General features: G+C 40.8%; 1 protein-coding gene across 4 annotated transcripts in view; it reads left to right on the top strand.

Moving 5' to 3' along the window:
- Positions 1-16,213, top strand: part of LOC132386791 (gastrula zinc finger protein XlCGF8.2DB-like) — a 142,462-nt gene that overhangs the window by 112,828 nt on the left and 13,421 nt on the right. For 3 of the 4 annotated variants that reach the window (XM_059959136.1, XM_059959134.1, XM_059959135.1), the window contains one exon: positions 7,658-9,040. The exons of the other annotated variant lie outside the window; for it this stretch is intronic. In XM_059959136.1, coding sequence (XP_059815119.1) covers positions 8,149-9,033 — 885 coding nt within the window. In that variant the 5' untranslated portion in view covers positions 7,658-8,148 and the 3' untranslated portion in view covers positions 9,034-9,040. Of the gene's footprint in view, positions 1-7,657; positions 9,041-16,213 lie in introns of those variants that run through there. 4 annotated transcript variants of the gene reach the window in all.

Here is a 16,213-nt window from a genome sequence, read left to right as displayed (position 1 = left end):
CAGTTTGATCTTCTGAAATAATCTGTGGTAATACCTTTTCTAATCTAATGGCTAAAATTTTTGTAAGAATCTTAGAGTCTACATTTAATAATGATATAGGGCGATAAGATGCACATAAGGTAGGATCTTTATCTTTTTTAAGAATTAGAGAGATAGTAGCTTCATAAAACGATTGAGGTAATCTCTTCTTAACAAACGCATCATTAAAGATTTCACATAGCCAAGGAGAAAGCAATAAAGAAAAAGTTTTAAAAAATTCTACAATAAAACCATCAGGACCAGGAGCTTTCCCTGAATTCATTGATGAGATAGCCTCTCTTATTTCATCCATAGAAATAGGAGCATCAAGCAAGCTACAATCTTCATCTATCAGTTTAGGAATATTCAAATTATTAAAAAAATTATCCATCGTAAACCGGTCACCGTCAAATTCTGATTGATATAAAGATTTATAAAAATCTTGAAAAGTGTTATTGATTTCTTTATAATCAGTAGTTAAATTACCGTCTTGTTTACGAATTTTAATAATTTGTCGCTTAGTCGAAATAGCTTTTAATTGATTAGCTAACAATTTACCAGTTCGATCACTATGAATATAAAATTGAGCCCTAGTCTTAATTAATTGATTCTCAATTGAAGAAGATAATAATAAACTATGTTCCATTTGAAGCTCAACTCTCTTCTTATAAAGTTCTTTGGTAGGAGTAACAGAATAAATCTTATCAATTTCTTTAATTTTATCCACCAATAAAGCTATATCTGAATATCTTTGTTTTCTTTTACCAGCGGAATATGAAATAATTTGTCCACGAATAAAAGCCTTGAAAGAGTCCCAAAGTATTCCTTTATCAATCTCTTCATTATAGTTTGTTGAAAAAAATAAGTCAATTTGTTGTTTTATGAAGGTAATAAATTCTGGATCTTGAAGTAAAGTAGCATTAAGTCTCCAAGATCTAGTATTGATAGAAGAATCCGAAATCTTGATAGATAACTTCAGAGGTGCATGATCCGAAATAGCAATAGAATCGTATTTACAATCAATAACATCTGTTAATAAACGATGATCAATAAGAAAGTAATCAATTCTAGAATAACTATGATATACATGTGAAAAAAAAGAAAATTCTTTACCTTTAGGGTTCAAAAACCGCCATATTTCAGTAATTCCAGAATCAACCATAAAAGAATTAATAAGTAAAGCTGATCTATTCGGAAGGGTTCGAATAGGTTTAGATCTATCCATCGAAGGATTCAAACAACAATTAAAGTCTCCACCCATAATCAACATATATTCATTCAAATTAGGAAGAGAAGTAAATAACCGTTTAAAAAATTCAGGACAATCAAAGTTTGGAGCATAAATATTAACTAAAACAACTTTCCGATTAAAAAGTGAACCAGTTATCAACAAAAATCTACCCTGTGGATCAGAAATAATTTCATAATGTGTAAACGAAATTGAGGCGTCTATAAAAATAGACACACCCCTAATTTTAGCGGTACAATTTGAGTGAAATTGTTGACCTTTCCAGAACCTAAAAAAACGTTGATTATCCTCCCTCCTAATGTGGGTCTCCTGTGCAAAAATAATATTAGCGTTCAATCTATGGAATACTTTAAATATTTTTTTACGTTTAATCGGATGATTTAAACCATTAGTATTCCACGAGATAAAGTTAATAGATTTATCCATCATACCAATATTAATTGTGTGTATCATAAAAGGTTAAAAAAACACATAACCCACAATTTAGGAAGAAGGAAAATTGATTCAGGAGCAACCGGAGATCCTGACACCTCAACAATATTAACAATTTAAAGTCAGCCCATAAACTAAAAGCAAAAAAATAAAAAGCAAAAGCATGAAAAAAGATCCCTCCCCCCTCCCCCCACCCTTTGAAAGAAAGCCAAGCGGCAGGCGCATAAACTAATACTAATATTACCCCCATTTCAAGATGGCAGCTCCATAAGAAAATTTTTTAAGAAAAAACTATATAACACCCCAATTAAAATATAGAGTTGCAAAAAAAAATATATATATATATATATACCTACATATATATATATATATATATATATATACATACACATACACACCCATATCAGACAAATCAAAAAAAAAACTAAAATAGTAAAACCAGAAAGATCATTAATAAAAAAAAAATGCACATTAAAGTTTAAAAATGTGATACACCTTTAAAAAAGAATTTCCATATTCAGATACAAAGATGACGTTTCACAAGCCAAGACTTATGGGAAGAAGAAACGACATTTTGAGAAAGCCATATTACAAAATATGAATATAAATTCAGCAATCTAATGAGAAAATATAGTAAAAAAAGTTATCAAAATAGAATATTTTTATATAAAAAAAAAGATTTAACAGACACTACAACATATTTAAAAAAAAAACTAAAGAAAAAGAATTCAAAACCTTTGTTCCATTTCTAAATACAGGCAAGCAAATAAACGCTTATAAAAAGTAAAGACTTATGGGAAGAAGAAACGACATTTTGAAAAAAATAATTCATTATTACAAAATACAAACGTATATAAAAAAAGGATATTATAAAGATTAAAACAGCATCTATAAGCGATAATAATAGTAAAAAAAAAGACCCAGACCCATAGTTCAAAATAAGAAGTTATAACCCAACTTCCAGGGTTAAAACTTAAAATGAAATAACATCCTCTCTCCAAAAAAAAAAATCTTCAATGTAACTCATAGTTCAAGTTGCACTAGAGGATCGATATTCTTCAACAAATTTCTTCGCTTCTTCAGGAGTGATAAAAAAGTGTAGACTGTTGTCGGGCAGCACCATTCTAAGTTTCGCTGGATACATTAAAGCTTGTTTAAAACCAAGCGAATGAATCTCTGCCATCACTGGTTTAAAAGCGATCCTGGCTTTCATAACTTCATACGAGTAGTCTTCAACTATTCGAAATGAATAATTTCTGTAGGAGATCATACCTTTTTTACGAGCTAATCGAATTAGAAGCTCTTTCTCACGAGGATAATGAAGGCGAACAATCACCGCTCGTGGTTTATCAGACACAGACGAAAGCCTCGCAACTCTATGAGCGCGGTCAATAACAGGTTCATTTTTCAAACCTTCACCACCGAAAATTTCCCACAGTAATTTAGAGAAAAATTCAGTTAAATCACCGGACTCAACTTTTTCGGGAATTCCGATGATGCGCAAATTCTGTCTGCGAGAACGATTTTCAAGATCAGTAATTTTAAACTTGTACTGATCTAAAGTTTTAGCAGTCGACTCTATCTTCTTCTCTAACACTTCAATTGTACGTGCTTTTTCACAAATTGATTGTTCAAGAGTCGCGATCTTATTTCCATGCTGTTGAACCTCTAACGCCTGCGACTGAAACTTAGTTTCAAGCGATTTAACAACTCCTTCAAGATCGGATATTTTCGAAGTAATCCTCCTTTCCAAACTTAACAGTTTACTGTCCAATTTACCTTCTAGTCTGCCTTCCAGAGCCGCAAATTTAGCATCCAGTTTATTGTCCAATTTACTTTCCATAGCCGCAAATCTAACATCCAGTTTAGTGTCCAAAAGACCAACAATTGCGTCGATGGATAAAGGATCCTTAGCCGATTTCTTACTTGTAGCCATTTTAGGTTTGACAAGATTAGATCAACTATTATTTTAGGAAAAAAGGGTCAATCAAAGGTAGCAACTCATATGATTAAGTTCGAAAAGGTCTAATTAAAGGGTGATTATAGTTAAAAAAATAAAGAGCGCCTAAAAGGCAGATGCTTACGTCGCCATCTTGAAACTCCACCCCCCCGGGAAATCTTTATGCCCAATATAGAAACTGGTGTTACCTGTGTGTATTGTGGCAATGCAAGAGGTGCTGGAGAATTTGTAAGTGGGAAGAAGTGGAGTAATATTTGCAAATCTGACTTTTTAAAGCATAATTTAGCAAGCAAACCACATATGGGCAATATGCAAAAGCTTTGGTGAGAAAATCCTTCATTACCCGTTACAGGCCTACTACATAGGTTGTGTGAGAGTGCAGATGAACTCGATCAAACCCAGGGGAGATCAAAGTACTTATCAACAGTGATTTGCTAGCTGTGAAAACAATTACCTCTCTGTATAAAATTTACTGTGCACATGTCACCGAGTTAAAAATAGTGCACAGTACAGGATTTGAGTGCACAGTGGTCATTACAAATTAGAGGGGACATTGGTGGGAAGGTGGTGAGACCTCCAGTGTCCCTGATGTCCTCACCTACAAGATGTGCACCCTGTACGTTAAGGAGATGGAACCTGAAATGGATAAATTCCGGATCATCTGGGAGTTGGAGAGGGTGATAGATATGACATGAAGAGAGGTGAGTTACACCCAAGGAGCAGGACACAGGAAACTGGGAGAGAGTCAGGAAGGGGAATGAGGTTAAATAGCCATTGCGGAGAACTCTTGTGCCCATCAAACACAACAAAAGGTAGACCACTTTAGAAACTGGTGGTGAAGGGGATTACCTGACAGTCAAAGGGGTGATAGGGGATTCATTAGTTAGGGGAACAGAACAAGAGGGGACTGATATCCAAGTGGTAAGGCATGCTAGTGCTAGTGAGGGTGAAGCGGGTGATGTGGTTAAAATAAGCTGTAAGGGGAATGGGAGCCAGAATGACCAAACAGATAATGGAGAGGGTGAATTGAATTGAATTGACTTTATTAGATACATACTTCATAAACATGAGGAGTAGAAATCTTTATGTTATGTCTCCATCTAAATGTGCAATGTGCAATTTATGGTAATTTATGATAGATAGTTTGTACATAGGACAGTCAATATAACATCGAAATGGAATTGTATCAGCATGAATTAATCAGTCTGAGGACCTGGTGGAAGATGATGTCCCGGAGCCTGTTGCTCCTTTTGCTGTGGTACCGTTTCCTGGATGGTGGCAGCAAGAACAGTTTGTGGTTTTGGTGAATTTGGTCCCTGATTTCCTTTGGGCCCTTTTTATACACCTGTCTGTGTAAAGGTACTGAATAGTGGAAAGTTCACCACTACGGATGTGCTGGGCTGTCCGCAACACTCTCTGAGGTTTCCTGCAATTAAGGAAAGTACAGTTCCCATATCAGGCAGAGATGCAGCCAGTCAGGGTGCTCTCAATTGTTTCCCTGTAGAAAGTCCTCAGAATTTTGGTCCCCATCTCCAACTTCTTCAACTATCTGTGGTGACAGAGGTACTGCTGTGCTCTTTTCACAACACAGCCGGTATGCACAGACAACGTAAGGTGCTTTGCGATGTTTATGCCAAGGAACTTAAAGCTGTTCACCTTCTTAACCCCAGATCCATTGATGTCAATAGGGGTTATCCTGTCTCCATTCTTCCTGTCGTCCACAAACAGCTCCTTTGTTTTTGTGACAATGATGGAGGGTTTGTTTCCTTGACACCAGTCAGATGTTCAGATCATAGATAGATTCAGCAGTTAGATGGTTGAGCCTGGTGCAATGAATGTGCTGAGCTGTGTATATCACAATGCAAGAAGCATCGTAGGAAAGCCAGATGAGCTCAGGTCGGGAATTATGATATTGTAACCAATATTGGGACTTGGTTGCAGCCAACAGTCTGAGGGATTTAGAGGAACAAATTTGTAGAGAGATTGCAGACCATGTCAATAAACAAAAAGGTTGATTCAGTAACTGATTTTAACTTTCCATATATCGACTGGGACTCCTAAACTGTAAAGAAGTAGTTGAGGTAGAGTTTGTCAAATGTGCCCTTAATCAATATGTAGAATTCCTGATGTAGAAGTGTGCAATAACCTGTTAGGAAATGATCAGGGCTGGTGACAGAAATTAGTGATCATAATGCCATGAGATTCAAAGTAAATATGGAAAAAGAGAGGTCTGGACCACGGGTTGAGATTCTAAATTGGAGAAAGGTCAATTTTGATGGTATCAGAAAGGATCTGACAAGTGTGGTTTGGGACAGGTTGTCTCCTGGCAAAGGAGTACCTGTAAGTGGGAGGTCTTCAAATGTGAAATTTTGAGGATGCAGAGTTTGTATGTGCCTGCCAAAATGAAAGTTGAAAGGTAACTGGTCCAGGGAACCTTGCTTTTGAAGAGAAATTGAAGCCTCGTATATTTTGTTCCTCTAAATGACTCAGACTGTTGGGTGCTACCGAGACCCATTAATGACTACAAGTCATGATTCCACACACTGAGCTCATTTGAATTTCTTTGTTGTTTTCTTTTGGTTTCTCAAAGCTTCCAAATATTTTTTGTTCTTTTGTTTGCCCTCTCTTTGACATTTATGTTGGCTTTGGCTTCTCATTTTAGCCACAGTTGTGTCCTCCTGTCTTTCTATTGCTTCCACTTCTGCAGAATCACTCAGGTCCTGAATTGCTCCAGAAACTCCAGCCACTGCTGCTCAATTGTCACTCCTTCCCTATCCCTTTCAAACAAGTTTGGCCAGCTTCTCTGCCATAGAAACACGGAGAAGTTCAGTGAAGAAACAGGCTCTTTGGCCCATCTAGTCAATGCCAAAAAAGCATTTAAACTTGCAGTGCGATCTGGACCAGCTGGCAAAATGGTTTGAGAAATGGAAAAAGGAATTTAATGCAGACCAGTGTGAGTTGTTGCACTTTGGTCTGACCAACCAATGGAGGTCTTTCACAGTGACTGGTCGGGCACGGAGGAGTGTTGTACAGGAAAGGGACCTGTTGTAGAAGAAAGTCCTTAATTCTCTGAAAGTGGTATCACAGTTAGATAGAGACGGAAGGGAAGATTTTAGCCCAATAGCCTTCATGAACAAAAGTACTGACAACAATAGATGGATGTTATGTTAACTTGTAGAAGACATTGGTGAGGCCTAATTTGGAGTACTGAGTACAGTTTTGGTCACCAACCTACAGGAAAGATGTAAGGACTTTGAATGAGTTCAGAGAAAGTTAAGGGTGAAAGGTGAAATGTTAAGGGGAACTTGAGGGGAAACTTATTCACACAGACAGTCATCCGGGTGTGGAATGAGCAGCCAGCTCAAGTGGTGCATGCAAGCTCGATTTCAACATTTCAGAGGTTCATGTAGGTACCTGTATGGTAGGGGTATGGGAGTGGGCAGTTTAAATAGTTCAGCACAAACCAGATGGCCCAAAGGGCCTGTTTCTGTGTTGTAATTTTCTACAGGAATGTGAAATATTACAAAAAATCACTCTGTATTTTTATCAGCTGTGCGGACCAACCATTCACCTCAACAGGAATTTTTTATATGGCATTAAAACGGTGGCACTTTAAATTTATAATACATAAAAGAAAATCCTAGATGCACATCAAGAAAGAGTAATTGTGTGATACAGTTTTTGTTACTGTGGGATCAGGCACCCATGCAGCTCAGCAGGAACAGAGAATAATACCAATGGAGAGAGTCCAACTCAGCCAAGGTACAAATTGGAGATGCCAGAAATGCCCGATTCTTATAGAAACAGGAAGAGCATCGGGGAATTGATGGTCATTCGAGATACCAGCACTCTGCCCAGTCAGGAGATGATTTCTCTGTCCAACTTGGGTTGTACCTCACTGTAACACTGTGATACCAGATCAAACCTTGGTAACTCAAGTAATCTCATCTGAAATGTTGTCCTACACCCATTGATGGATTTTGTAAATCTTTTTACAGGTTAAAAACAAGAAGGAATTTGTCTTCAGGAAGTTCAAACATGGCACACCAGTTTGGTTGTTTCTGTCCAGATATTTAAGAAGTGGAGCAAGGGATTCACTCGATCATCCTTCCTGCTCAGACTGTGGGAAGGGATTCACTCGATCATCCTTCCCATTCAGACTGTGGGGAGGGATTCAATCGATCATCCTTCCTGCTCAGACTGTGGGGAGGGATTCACTCGGTCATTTTACCAACTGGCAACCCATCATTTTACACAGGAGAAAGTCTGTTCACCTGCTCAAACAGTGGGAATGGATTCACTCAGTTATCACAATTGAATGTACATCAGCACATTCACACTGGGCAAGGCCATTCACCTGTTCTGTGTGTGAGAAGGGATTCAGTCAGTCTTCCCACCTGTGGACACACCAGTCAGTTCACACCACACTGGGCAGAGGCTGGTGATCTGCTGAATATCTGGGAAAGGATTCACTCAGTCATCTGACCTAATGGCACACCAGCGTGTTCACACTGGGGAGAGGCTTTTCACCTGCTCAGAGTGTGGAAAGGGATTCACTCGGTCATCTACCTTACTGGTACATCAGCGAGTTCACACTGGGGAGAAGCCGTACACCTGCTCAGTCTGTGGGAAGAGATTCACTGAGTCATCCACCTTACAGAGTCATCAGCGAGTTCATACTGGGGAGAAGCCGTTCACCTGCTCAGAATGTGGGAAGGGATTCAGACAGGTATCCCATCTACTGAGTCATCAGCGAGTTCACACTGGGGAGAAGCCATTCACCTGCTCAGAATGTGGGAAGAGATTCGCTCACTCATCCAACCTACTTAGTCATCAGCGAGTTCACACTGGAGAGAGGCCATTCACCTGCTCAGAGTGTGGGAAGGGATTCACTCGGTCATCTCAACTGCTGACACACCAGCAAGTTCACACTGGGGAGTGGCCTTACACCTGCTCAGAATGTGGGAAAGGATTCACTGAGTCATACACCCTACTGGTACATCAGCGAGTTCACACTGGGGAGAAGCCGTTCACCTGCTCAGAATGTGGGAAGAGATTCACTCAGTCATCCAATCTACAGAGACATCATCGAGTTCATATTGGAAAGAAGCCGTTCACCTGCTCAGAATGTGGGAAGAGATTCGCTCACTCATCCAACCTACAGAGTCATCAGCGAGTTCACACTGGGGAGAAGCCGTTCACTTGCGCAAACTGTGGGAAGAGATTCACTCGGTTAGCTAACCTACAGAGACATCAGCAAGTTCACACTGGGGAGAAGCCATTCACCTGCTCGGTCTGTGGGAAAGGATTCACTCAGTCATCCCAAATACTGGAACACAAGTCAGTTCATAGTGGGGAGTGGCCATTGTTATGAATCCCTAGGTTTCATTTGATATGGACTGTCATTTTAAGAGAGATTAAGAAGGTGAATCAGTCTGACTTGCAGTTTGTTTAGTTTTAACCGAGGACACAGACACTCAGAGTCAGACGGAGAGGGATGAAAAATGGAAGGACTGAAACCAGGGAACTAGTGGCCAAGGGTCACTGTTTGGAAATTTCCTTTGCTCACAAGGGTGGATTAATTATCCATTCACCGTACATCGAATGTGTGGTTGTCACCTCATTTAACCCATAGGAGTGGATCTGATTTGGGATAGACTGTGGAGACCACTTATGTGTTAACCCTTGCCTGGGTGTGATGTGGTTGTTCATTTGAAGATGATACCCCTCATGACAAGTCACTTTCGGTGATAATCACAACTCACTTTCGGTGATAATTCGTATGTAGATTTGTAAAGATGACGGATAAAATCTACAGCTACTGTTCTCTCATTTTAACACTGTGGAACCTGTAGAACAGACAGACAGACAGATGTACTTTATTGATCCTGAGGGAAATTGAGTTTCGTTACAGCCGCACCAACCAAGAATATTGTAGAAATATAGCAATATAAAACCATCAATAATTAAATAATAATAAGTTAATCTTTGCAAGTGGAAATAAGTCCAGGACCAGCCTATTGGCTCAGGGTATGTCTGACACTCCGAGGGAAGATTAGAAAAGTTTGATGGCCACAGGTAAGAATGACTTCCTGTGATGCTCAGTGTTACATCTCGGTGGAATGAATCTCTGGCTGAATGTACTCCTGTGCCTAACCAGTACATTATGCAGTGGATGGGAGTTATTGTCCAAGATGGCATGCAACTTGGACAGCATCCTCTTTTCAGACACCACCGTCAGAGAGTCCAGGTCCACCCCCAGAACATCACTGGTATTACGAATGAGTTTGTTGATTCTGTTGCTGTCTGCTACCCTCAGCCTGCTGCCCCAGCACACAACAGCAAACATGATAGCACTGGTCACCACAGCCTCGAAGAACATCCTCACCATCGTCTGGTAGATGTCAAAGGACCTCAGTCTCCTAAGGAAATAGAGTCGGCTCTGACCCTTCTTGTAAACAGCCTGAGTGTCCTTTGAGCAGTCCAGTTTATTGTCAGTTTGTATCCCCAGGTATTTGTAATCTTCCACCATGTCCACACTGACCCCTTGGATAGAAACAGGGGTCACCAGTGCCTTAGCCCTCCTCAGGTCCACCACCAGCTCCTTAATCTTTTTCACATTAAGCTGCAGATGATTCTGCTCATACCATGTGTCAAAGATTTCCACCATAGCTCTGTACTCAGCCTCATCTCCCTTGCTGTTCGACATAACTGCCTTCCCTCGACATTTACCCTGAATTACAAATATCTCTCTCATCACCTATTTTGTGGATGAATTGAACTTTCACACTTTACCATCTGAAGACTCCAAGCCTTGTTTCCCCTGAGCTCAATAGTTTCGGAGTTATATTTACACACGTATATATACATAACACTGTTAACTTTTGTTTAACTTGCTTAAGTTACTATTTTATAACTGGATACTAATAAAGATTGTGGTTCGCATCATAAACAGACTCTAGTAGTAGTCTGTTGCTGCTGGTATGTTTCTGAAGCATTACAGTTCATAACAAAATGGGACCGGCATCTGGGATATGATCAAATTTGAGGATTGATTAATTATCGATTTCATTGGGGAAATCTCTTTTGATTTATTTCTGTGTGGAAAATCAGCAGCAATGGATGTTGATCGATGTAAGGAAGCGCCAACCTCTGAGGCATTAGAGGACGTCAGAAGGATTGAGTTGTTGAGTCTTGCTAGAAGGTTAAAACTTGCTAAGGTGAAATTCACAATGAGGAGGGCACAGATGCAGAGTGGAATAGCTGAACATTATGTATCTGAGGGTGTGTTTAAAGTGGAGGAGTTGGAGGTGTTTACTGAAAGTAAACCTCGTGAGCTTGAGCTCCAGTACAAGTGAGAAAAATTAAAGATGGGAGGCTGCGGAAAGGCAGAGGCAGTTTGAGGGTGGAGAGGCAGAAAAACAGACAGAAAATTGTCTCAAAGTGTAATTAAGGGGCAGACTTAGCATGCCTATACTGCTTTGACAGTTGATGAAGCAGCTGATTATTTATACTGCACCAATCATCGCCACTGGGCTATAAACGTGCAGGAGCAGTGTGTGGTTCAGTGCTTTGCTCAAAGCCACTCACGCTGCCTTGGCTGAGGCTCGAAAACATGACCTTCAGATCGCTAGTTCAACACCCTAACCAGCTGCACACGCACCACACATTATGACCTGGTGAAGCAGGCTGTACCCAAAGCTTGTGAGTTGGTCCCAGAAGCAGACAGGCAAAAGTTTAGAAATTTGAAGAAATCAGTGAGCCAGACTTATATGGAATTTGCTTTATGAAAAATCTGTGCATATGTTGACGAATCCACTTCAAGTGAAATTCAATATTATGTTATTACAACACACGACTAACATAAACTAACACAGGTGGTACACATAAATATGAAAAAGCCTTATTTTGACAAGCAGGCACAATCTGTGAGTGTTGTCAAAATATATGAATCTGTCAACCCTGAGAATGAAGCAATTGACTCGTCTGAGACTTTTCACAAGCCAAACATGGTCCCAGTTAGGCTAAGGAACTCAGTTGTTTTAGAAAACATTGATACCAAGTTTTTTTTCATCTGCAGCCAAAGCACCAACAACAGCTGAAGGAATTACTTCTGAAGTTTAAAGATTTATTTCCCAATGTTCCCAAGCAAACCACTGTCGCAGTACATGACATAGATATTGGTCAAGCCAAACCGATTAAACAACGCCCATATTGCATGAACATAGAAATGTGAAAATTGGCTGAGGAAGGAATTGAATATATGCTGGGAAATGGTGTTATTAGTCCTTCAGCATCAGATTGGAGCTCACCCAGCGTTATTGTGCCCAAACCTGATGGTAGAGTTAGATTTTGCACTGATTATCGGAAGGCAAATGCAGCACCAAAAACAGATGACTATCCTATCCCTAGGGTGGATGAAGTTGGTAAAGCTAATTTCTTACAAAGATTGATCTGTTGACAGGGTATTGGTGTGTTCCATTGACAGACAGAGGGACACCTCTGCGTTTGTGACACCATCTGTTTTGTATGAATACAGTGTTTTGCTGTTTGGAATGAAAAATGGTCCAGGAACATTCCAGAGAATGAATGATTCTGTAATTCGAGGGTTAGAACACACAGATGCCTATATTGTTGACTTAGTCACAGGGAGTGACACTTGGGAAGAGCATACCTCCGCAGCAGAGAAGCTGTTTGACAGGCTTTCCCAGGCCAGCCTTACATTTAGCTAAGAGTGAGTTTTGCCATGCCACTGTGACTTATCTTGGCTATGTTGTAGGTCAAAGCAAGTGGGCTCCTGTTCAGGCAAAAGTCCAGGCAATTTCTCAAGTTCCTATTCTGACTGCTAAGAAGCCTCTTAGAAGGTTTCTGGGAATGGTTGGATAAAGTTCAGCAAGAACTTTACTGATATCACTCTTCCTCTGACTAATCTCCTGAAGAAGGGTAAAAAGTTTGTTTGGACCGAGCCTTGTCAGGAGGCACTTGATCGACTGAAAGCCATTTTTGTGTCATTAGCCTGTGCTCAGGGCACCTGACTTTACAAAGCCATTTTCTATAGCTGTGGATGCCAGTGATAAAGCTGCCGGGACAGTGTTATTACAGAAAGATGATGATGATGTTGAACATCCTGTATCTTACTTTTCGAGAAAATTCAATGAGCATCAAAGAAATTATTCCACCTTAGCGGGCTCATGTTTGACATTTCAGAAAAACTTGGACAGATATATGGATGAGAGGGGCTTGGAGGGTATGGCCCAGGTGCAGGTGAGTGGGACTAGGCAGAAAAATGGTTCGGCAGAGCCAACAAGGGCCAAAACTGTTTCTATGCTGTTATGTTCTGTGGTTCTTAGAGAAAGAGTTGCTGTCACTCATCTTGGCTTTGCGGCATTTTGATGTCGATGTTTGTCCTGAGAAGTAACCTCTTGTAGTTTATACTGATCACAGTCTGTTGGTGTTTTTGATTAAGGTAAAGGACAAAACGAGATGATTGTTAAACTAGAGTCTGATTTTGCAAGAATATGGTATTGTGATAATGCATATGAAAAGCACGGACAATATCATTGCCGATTGTCTTTCCAGATGCTGAGCATACAGTTTTAATAGTGAAGCAGAATTTGGTATTTTCATACGATTCTGCAATGTGTTAGATGATAACCATACATGCATTATTTTACATACTGTAGCTTGCAGTTAAAATTTTTCTCTTTTAGAGCAAAAAGAATTTTTTTTTTGTGGAAGGGTTATGAATCCCGAAGTCTCGGTTGCTGTGGACTGTCAGTTTAAGAGAGTGCCTGAGTGAGGTGGGGATTAACAATGACGTCAGCCGCTGACCTTCTCAGCTCACTTTTGATTTTTGCAGAGAGAGAGATCAAGGAGGCGGGACTGTCTGACTTACAGTTTGTTTCGTTCTAAGCGAGGACACAGACACTCACAGTCAGAAGGACGCAAAGAAAGAGAACAAAAGGATTTAGACAAGGAAACTAATGGCCAAGGGTCACTGTTTGGAACTCTCCTGTGCCCATAAGGGTGGTTTGATTATCGATCCAGTGCACATCGACTGTGTGCCTGTCACCGCGAATAATCCACAGGAGTGGGTTTTGTTTGGAGAATCCTGTGGAGACCACTTACGTGTTAACTCTTGCCTGGGTATGTGGTGTGGCGATTCACTTGAAGACGATATCCCTAAAAGCAGACACGAGGAAATCTGAAATTCAAACAACAACACACACAACATGCTGGTGGAACACAGCAGGCAGCATCTATAGGGAGAAGCACTGTCGGCATTTCGGGCTGAGACCCTTCGTCAGGACTAACCGAAAGGACAGATAGTAAGAGATTTGAAAGTAGTGGGGGGAGGGGAAGTTCGAAATGATAGAAGAAGACCTGAGGGGGTGGAATGAAGCTAAGAGCTGGACAGGTGATTGGCGAAAGTGATAGAGAGCTGGAGAAGGGAAAGCATCATGGGACGGGAGGCCTCGGGAGAAGGAAAGGAGGGGGTGTAGATGGAGAACAGATAACGTAAATATGTCAGGGATGGGGTAAGAAGGGGAGGAGGGGCATTAACGCGTTAGACATTTTAATTACACGTCCCATTCCCATTCTGATATGTCTGTCCACGGCTTCCTCTATTGTCAAGATGAATCCACACTCAGGTTGGAGGAACAACACCTTACATACCGGCTGGGTAGCCTCCAACCTGATCGCATGAACTTTGCCTTCCCTAACTTCCGTTAATGCCCCTCCTTCCCTTCTTACCCTATCACTGGCATATTTAGTTGTTTGCCTGTTCTGCATCTCCCTCTGGTGATCCCTTCCCCCTCCTTTCTTACGCTCGTGGCCTCCTGTCGCATGATCCTTTCCCTTCTCTAGCTCTGTATCACTTTCGCCAATCACCTTTCCAGCTCTTTCCTTCATCCCAACCCCTCCGGTCTTCTATCATTTCGCATTTCCCCCTCCCCCCACTACTTTCAAATCTCTTACTATCTTTCCGTTCGGTTAGCCCTGACGAAGGGTCTAGGCCCGAAACGTTGACAGCACTTCTCCCTATAGATGCTGCTTGGCCTGCTGGGTTCAACCAGCATTTTGTGTGTGTTGTTGATCCCTGTGACAAGTCACTTTCGGTGATAATTCATATGTGGATTTGGAATGGCGACGGATAAAATCTACGGCGACTGTTAACTCATTTTACCACCGTGGAACCTATGGAATTCAACGTAATTGCCTTCTCTCTGTATTTGCCCTGGATTACAAATATCTCTCTCCCATCCCTTATTCAGTGAATGAACTAAACTTTCATACTTTACCATCTCAAGACTCTAAGCCTTCCCCCCCCCCCACCCCAACCCACCACCGAGCTCAATAGTTTGGGAGTTATAATTACACATACATATGCACACATATCTTGCTTAAGTTACTATACTGTTAGATACTAATGAAGATAATGGTTTTAACATCAAAAACGTGGTAGGAGGACATTTCAGATGAATACGTGGCTTGAAAAATGGTGCAAGGGGGAGGGATTCAAATTTCTGGGGCATTGGAACCAGTTCTGGGGGTGGAGGGACCGGGATAAACAGGACGGTCTGCACCTGGGCTGGACTGGAACCAACGTCTAAGGGGGTGCGTTTGCTACTGCTGTTCAGGAGGATTTAAACTAATGTGGCAGGGGGATGGGAGCAAGTGTAGAGAGACAGAGGGGTGTAAAATGAGGGTAGAAGCAAAAAAGTAGTAAGGTGAAAAGTGAAAGTGGCAGGCAGGCAAATCCAGGGCAAAAAGCAAAAAGGGCCACTTTTCAACATAATTGTGTCAGGGCTAAGAGTGTTGTAAAATCATGCCTGAAGGCTTTGTGTGTCAATTTGTGTGACAATTTTGATGAATTGAATGTGCAGATATTTATTAATGATTATGATATAGTTGGGATCACAGAAACATGGCTCCAGAGTGACCAAGGAGGGGAGCTCAACATCCAGGGATATTCAATATTCAGGAGGGATAGACAGGAAAGAAAAGGAGGTGAGGTAGCATTGCTGGTTAGAGAGGAGATTAACGTAATAGAAAAGAAGGACATTAACCTGGCCGATGTGGAATCGATATGGTTAGAGCTGCATAACACTAAGGGGCAGAAAACGCTGGTGGGAGTTGTGTACAGGCCACCTAACAGTAGTAGTGAGGTTGGGGATGGCATTAAACAGGGAATGAGAAAAGTGTGCAATAAAGGGACAGTAGTTATAATGGGTGACTTCAATCTACACATAGATTGGGTGAACCAAATTGGTAAGGGTACTGACGAAGAGGATTTCTTGGAATGTATGCGGGATGGTTTTCTGAGCCAACATGTTGTGGAACCAACAAAAGAGCAGGCCATTCTAGATTGGGTATTGAGCAATGAGGAAGGGCTAGTTAGTAATCTTGTCTTGCGAGGCCCCTTGTGTAAGAGTGCCCATAATATGGTAGAATTCTTCATTAAGATAGAGAGTGACATAGTTAATTCAGAAACAAAAGTTCTGAACTTAAAGAAGGGTAACTTTGAAGGTATGAGACGTGAATTAGCTAAG

This window comes from Hypanus sabinus, unplaced genomic scaffold (genome assembly GCF_030144855.1).
Source record: "Hypanus sabinus isolate sHypSab1 unplaced genomic scaffold, sHypSab1.hap1 scaffold_131, whole genome shotgun sequence".
NCBI classification, from domain to species: domain Eukaryota; kingdom Metazoa; phylum Chordata; class Chondrichthyes; order Myliobatiformes; family Dasyatidae; genus Hypanus; species Hypanus sabinus.
Note: the sequence above shows the minus strand (reverse complement) of the source record. Positions and strands in the feature narration are given on the sequence as shown.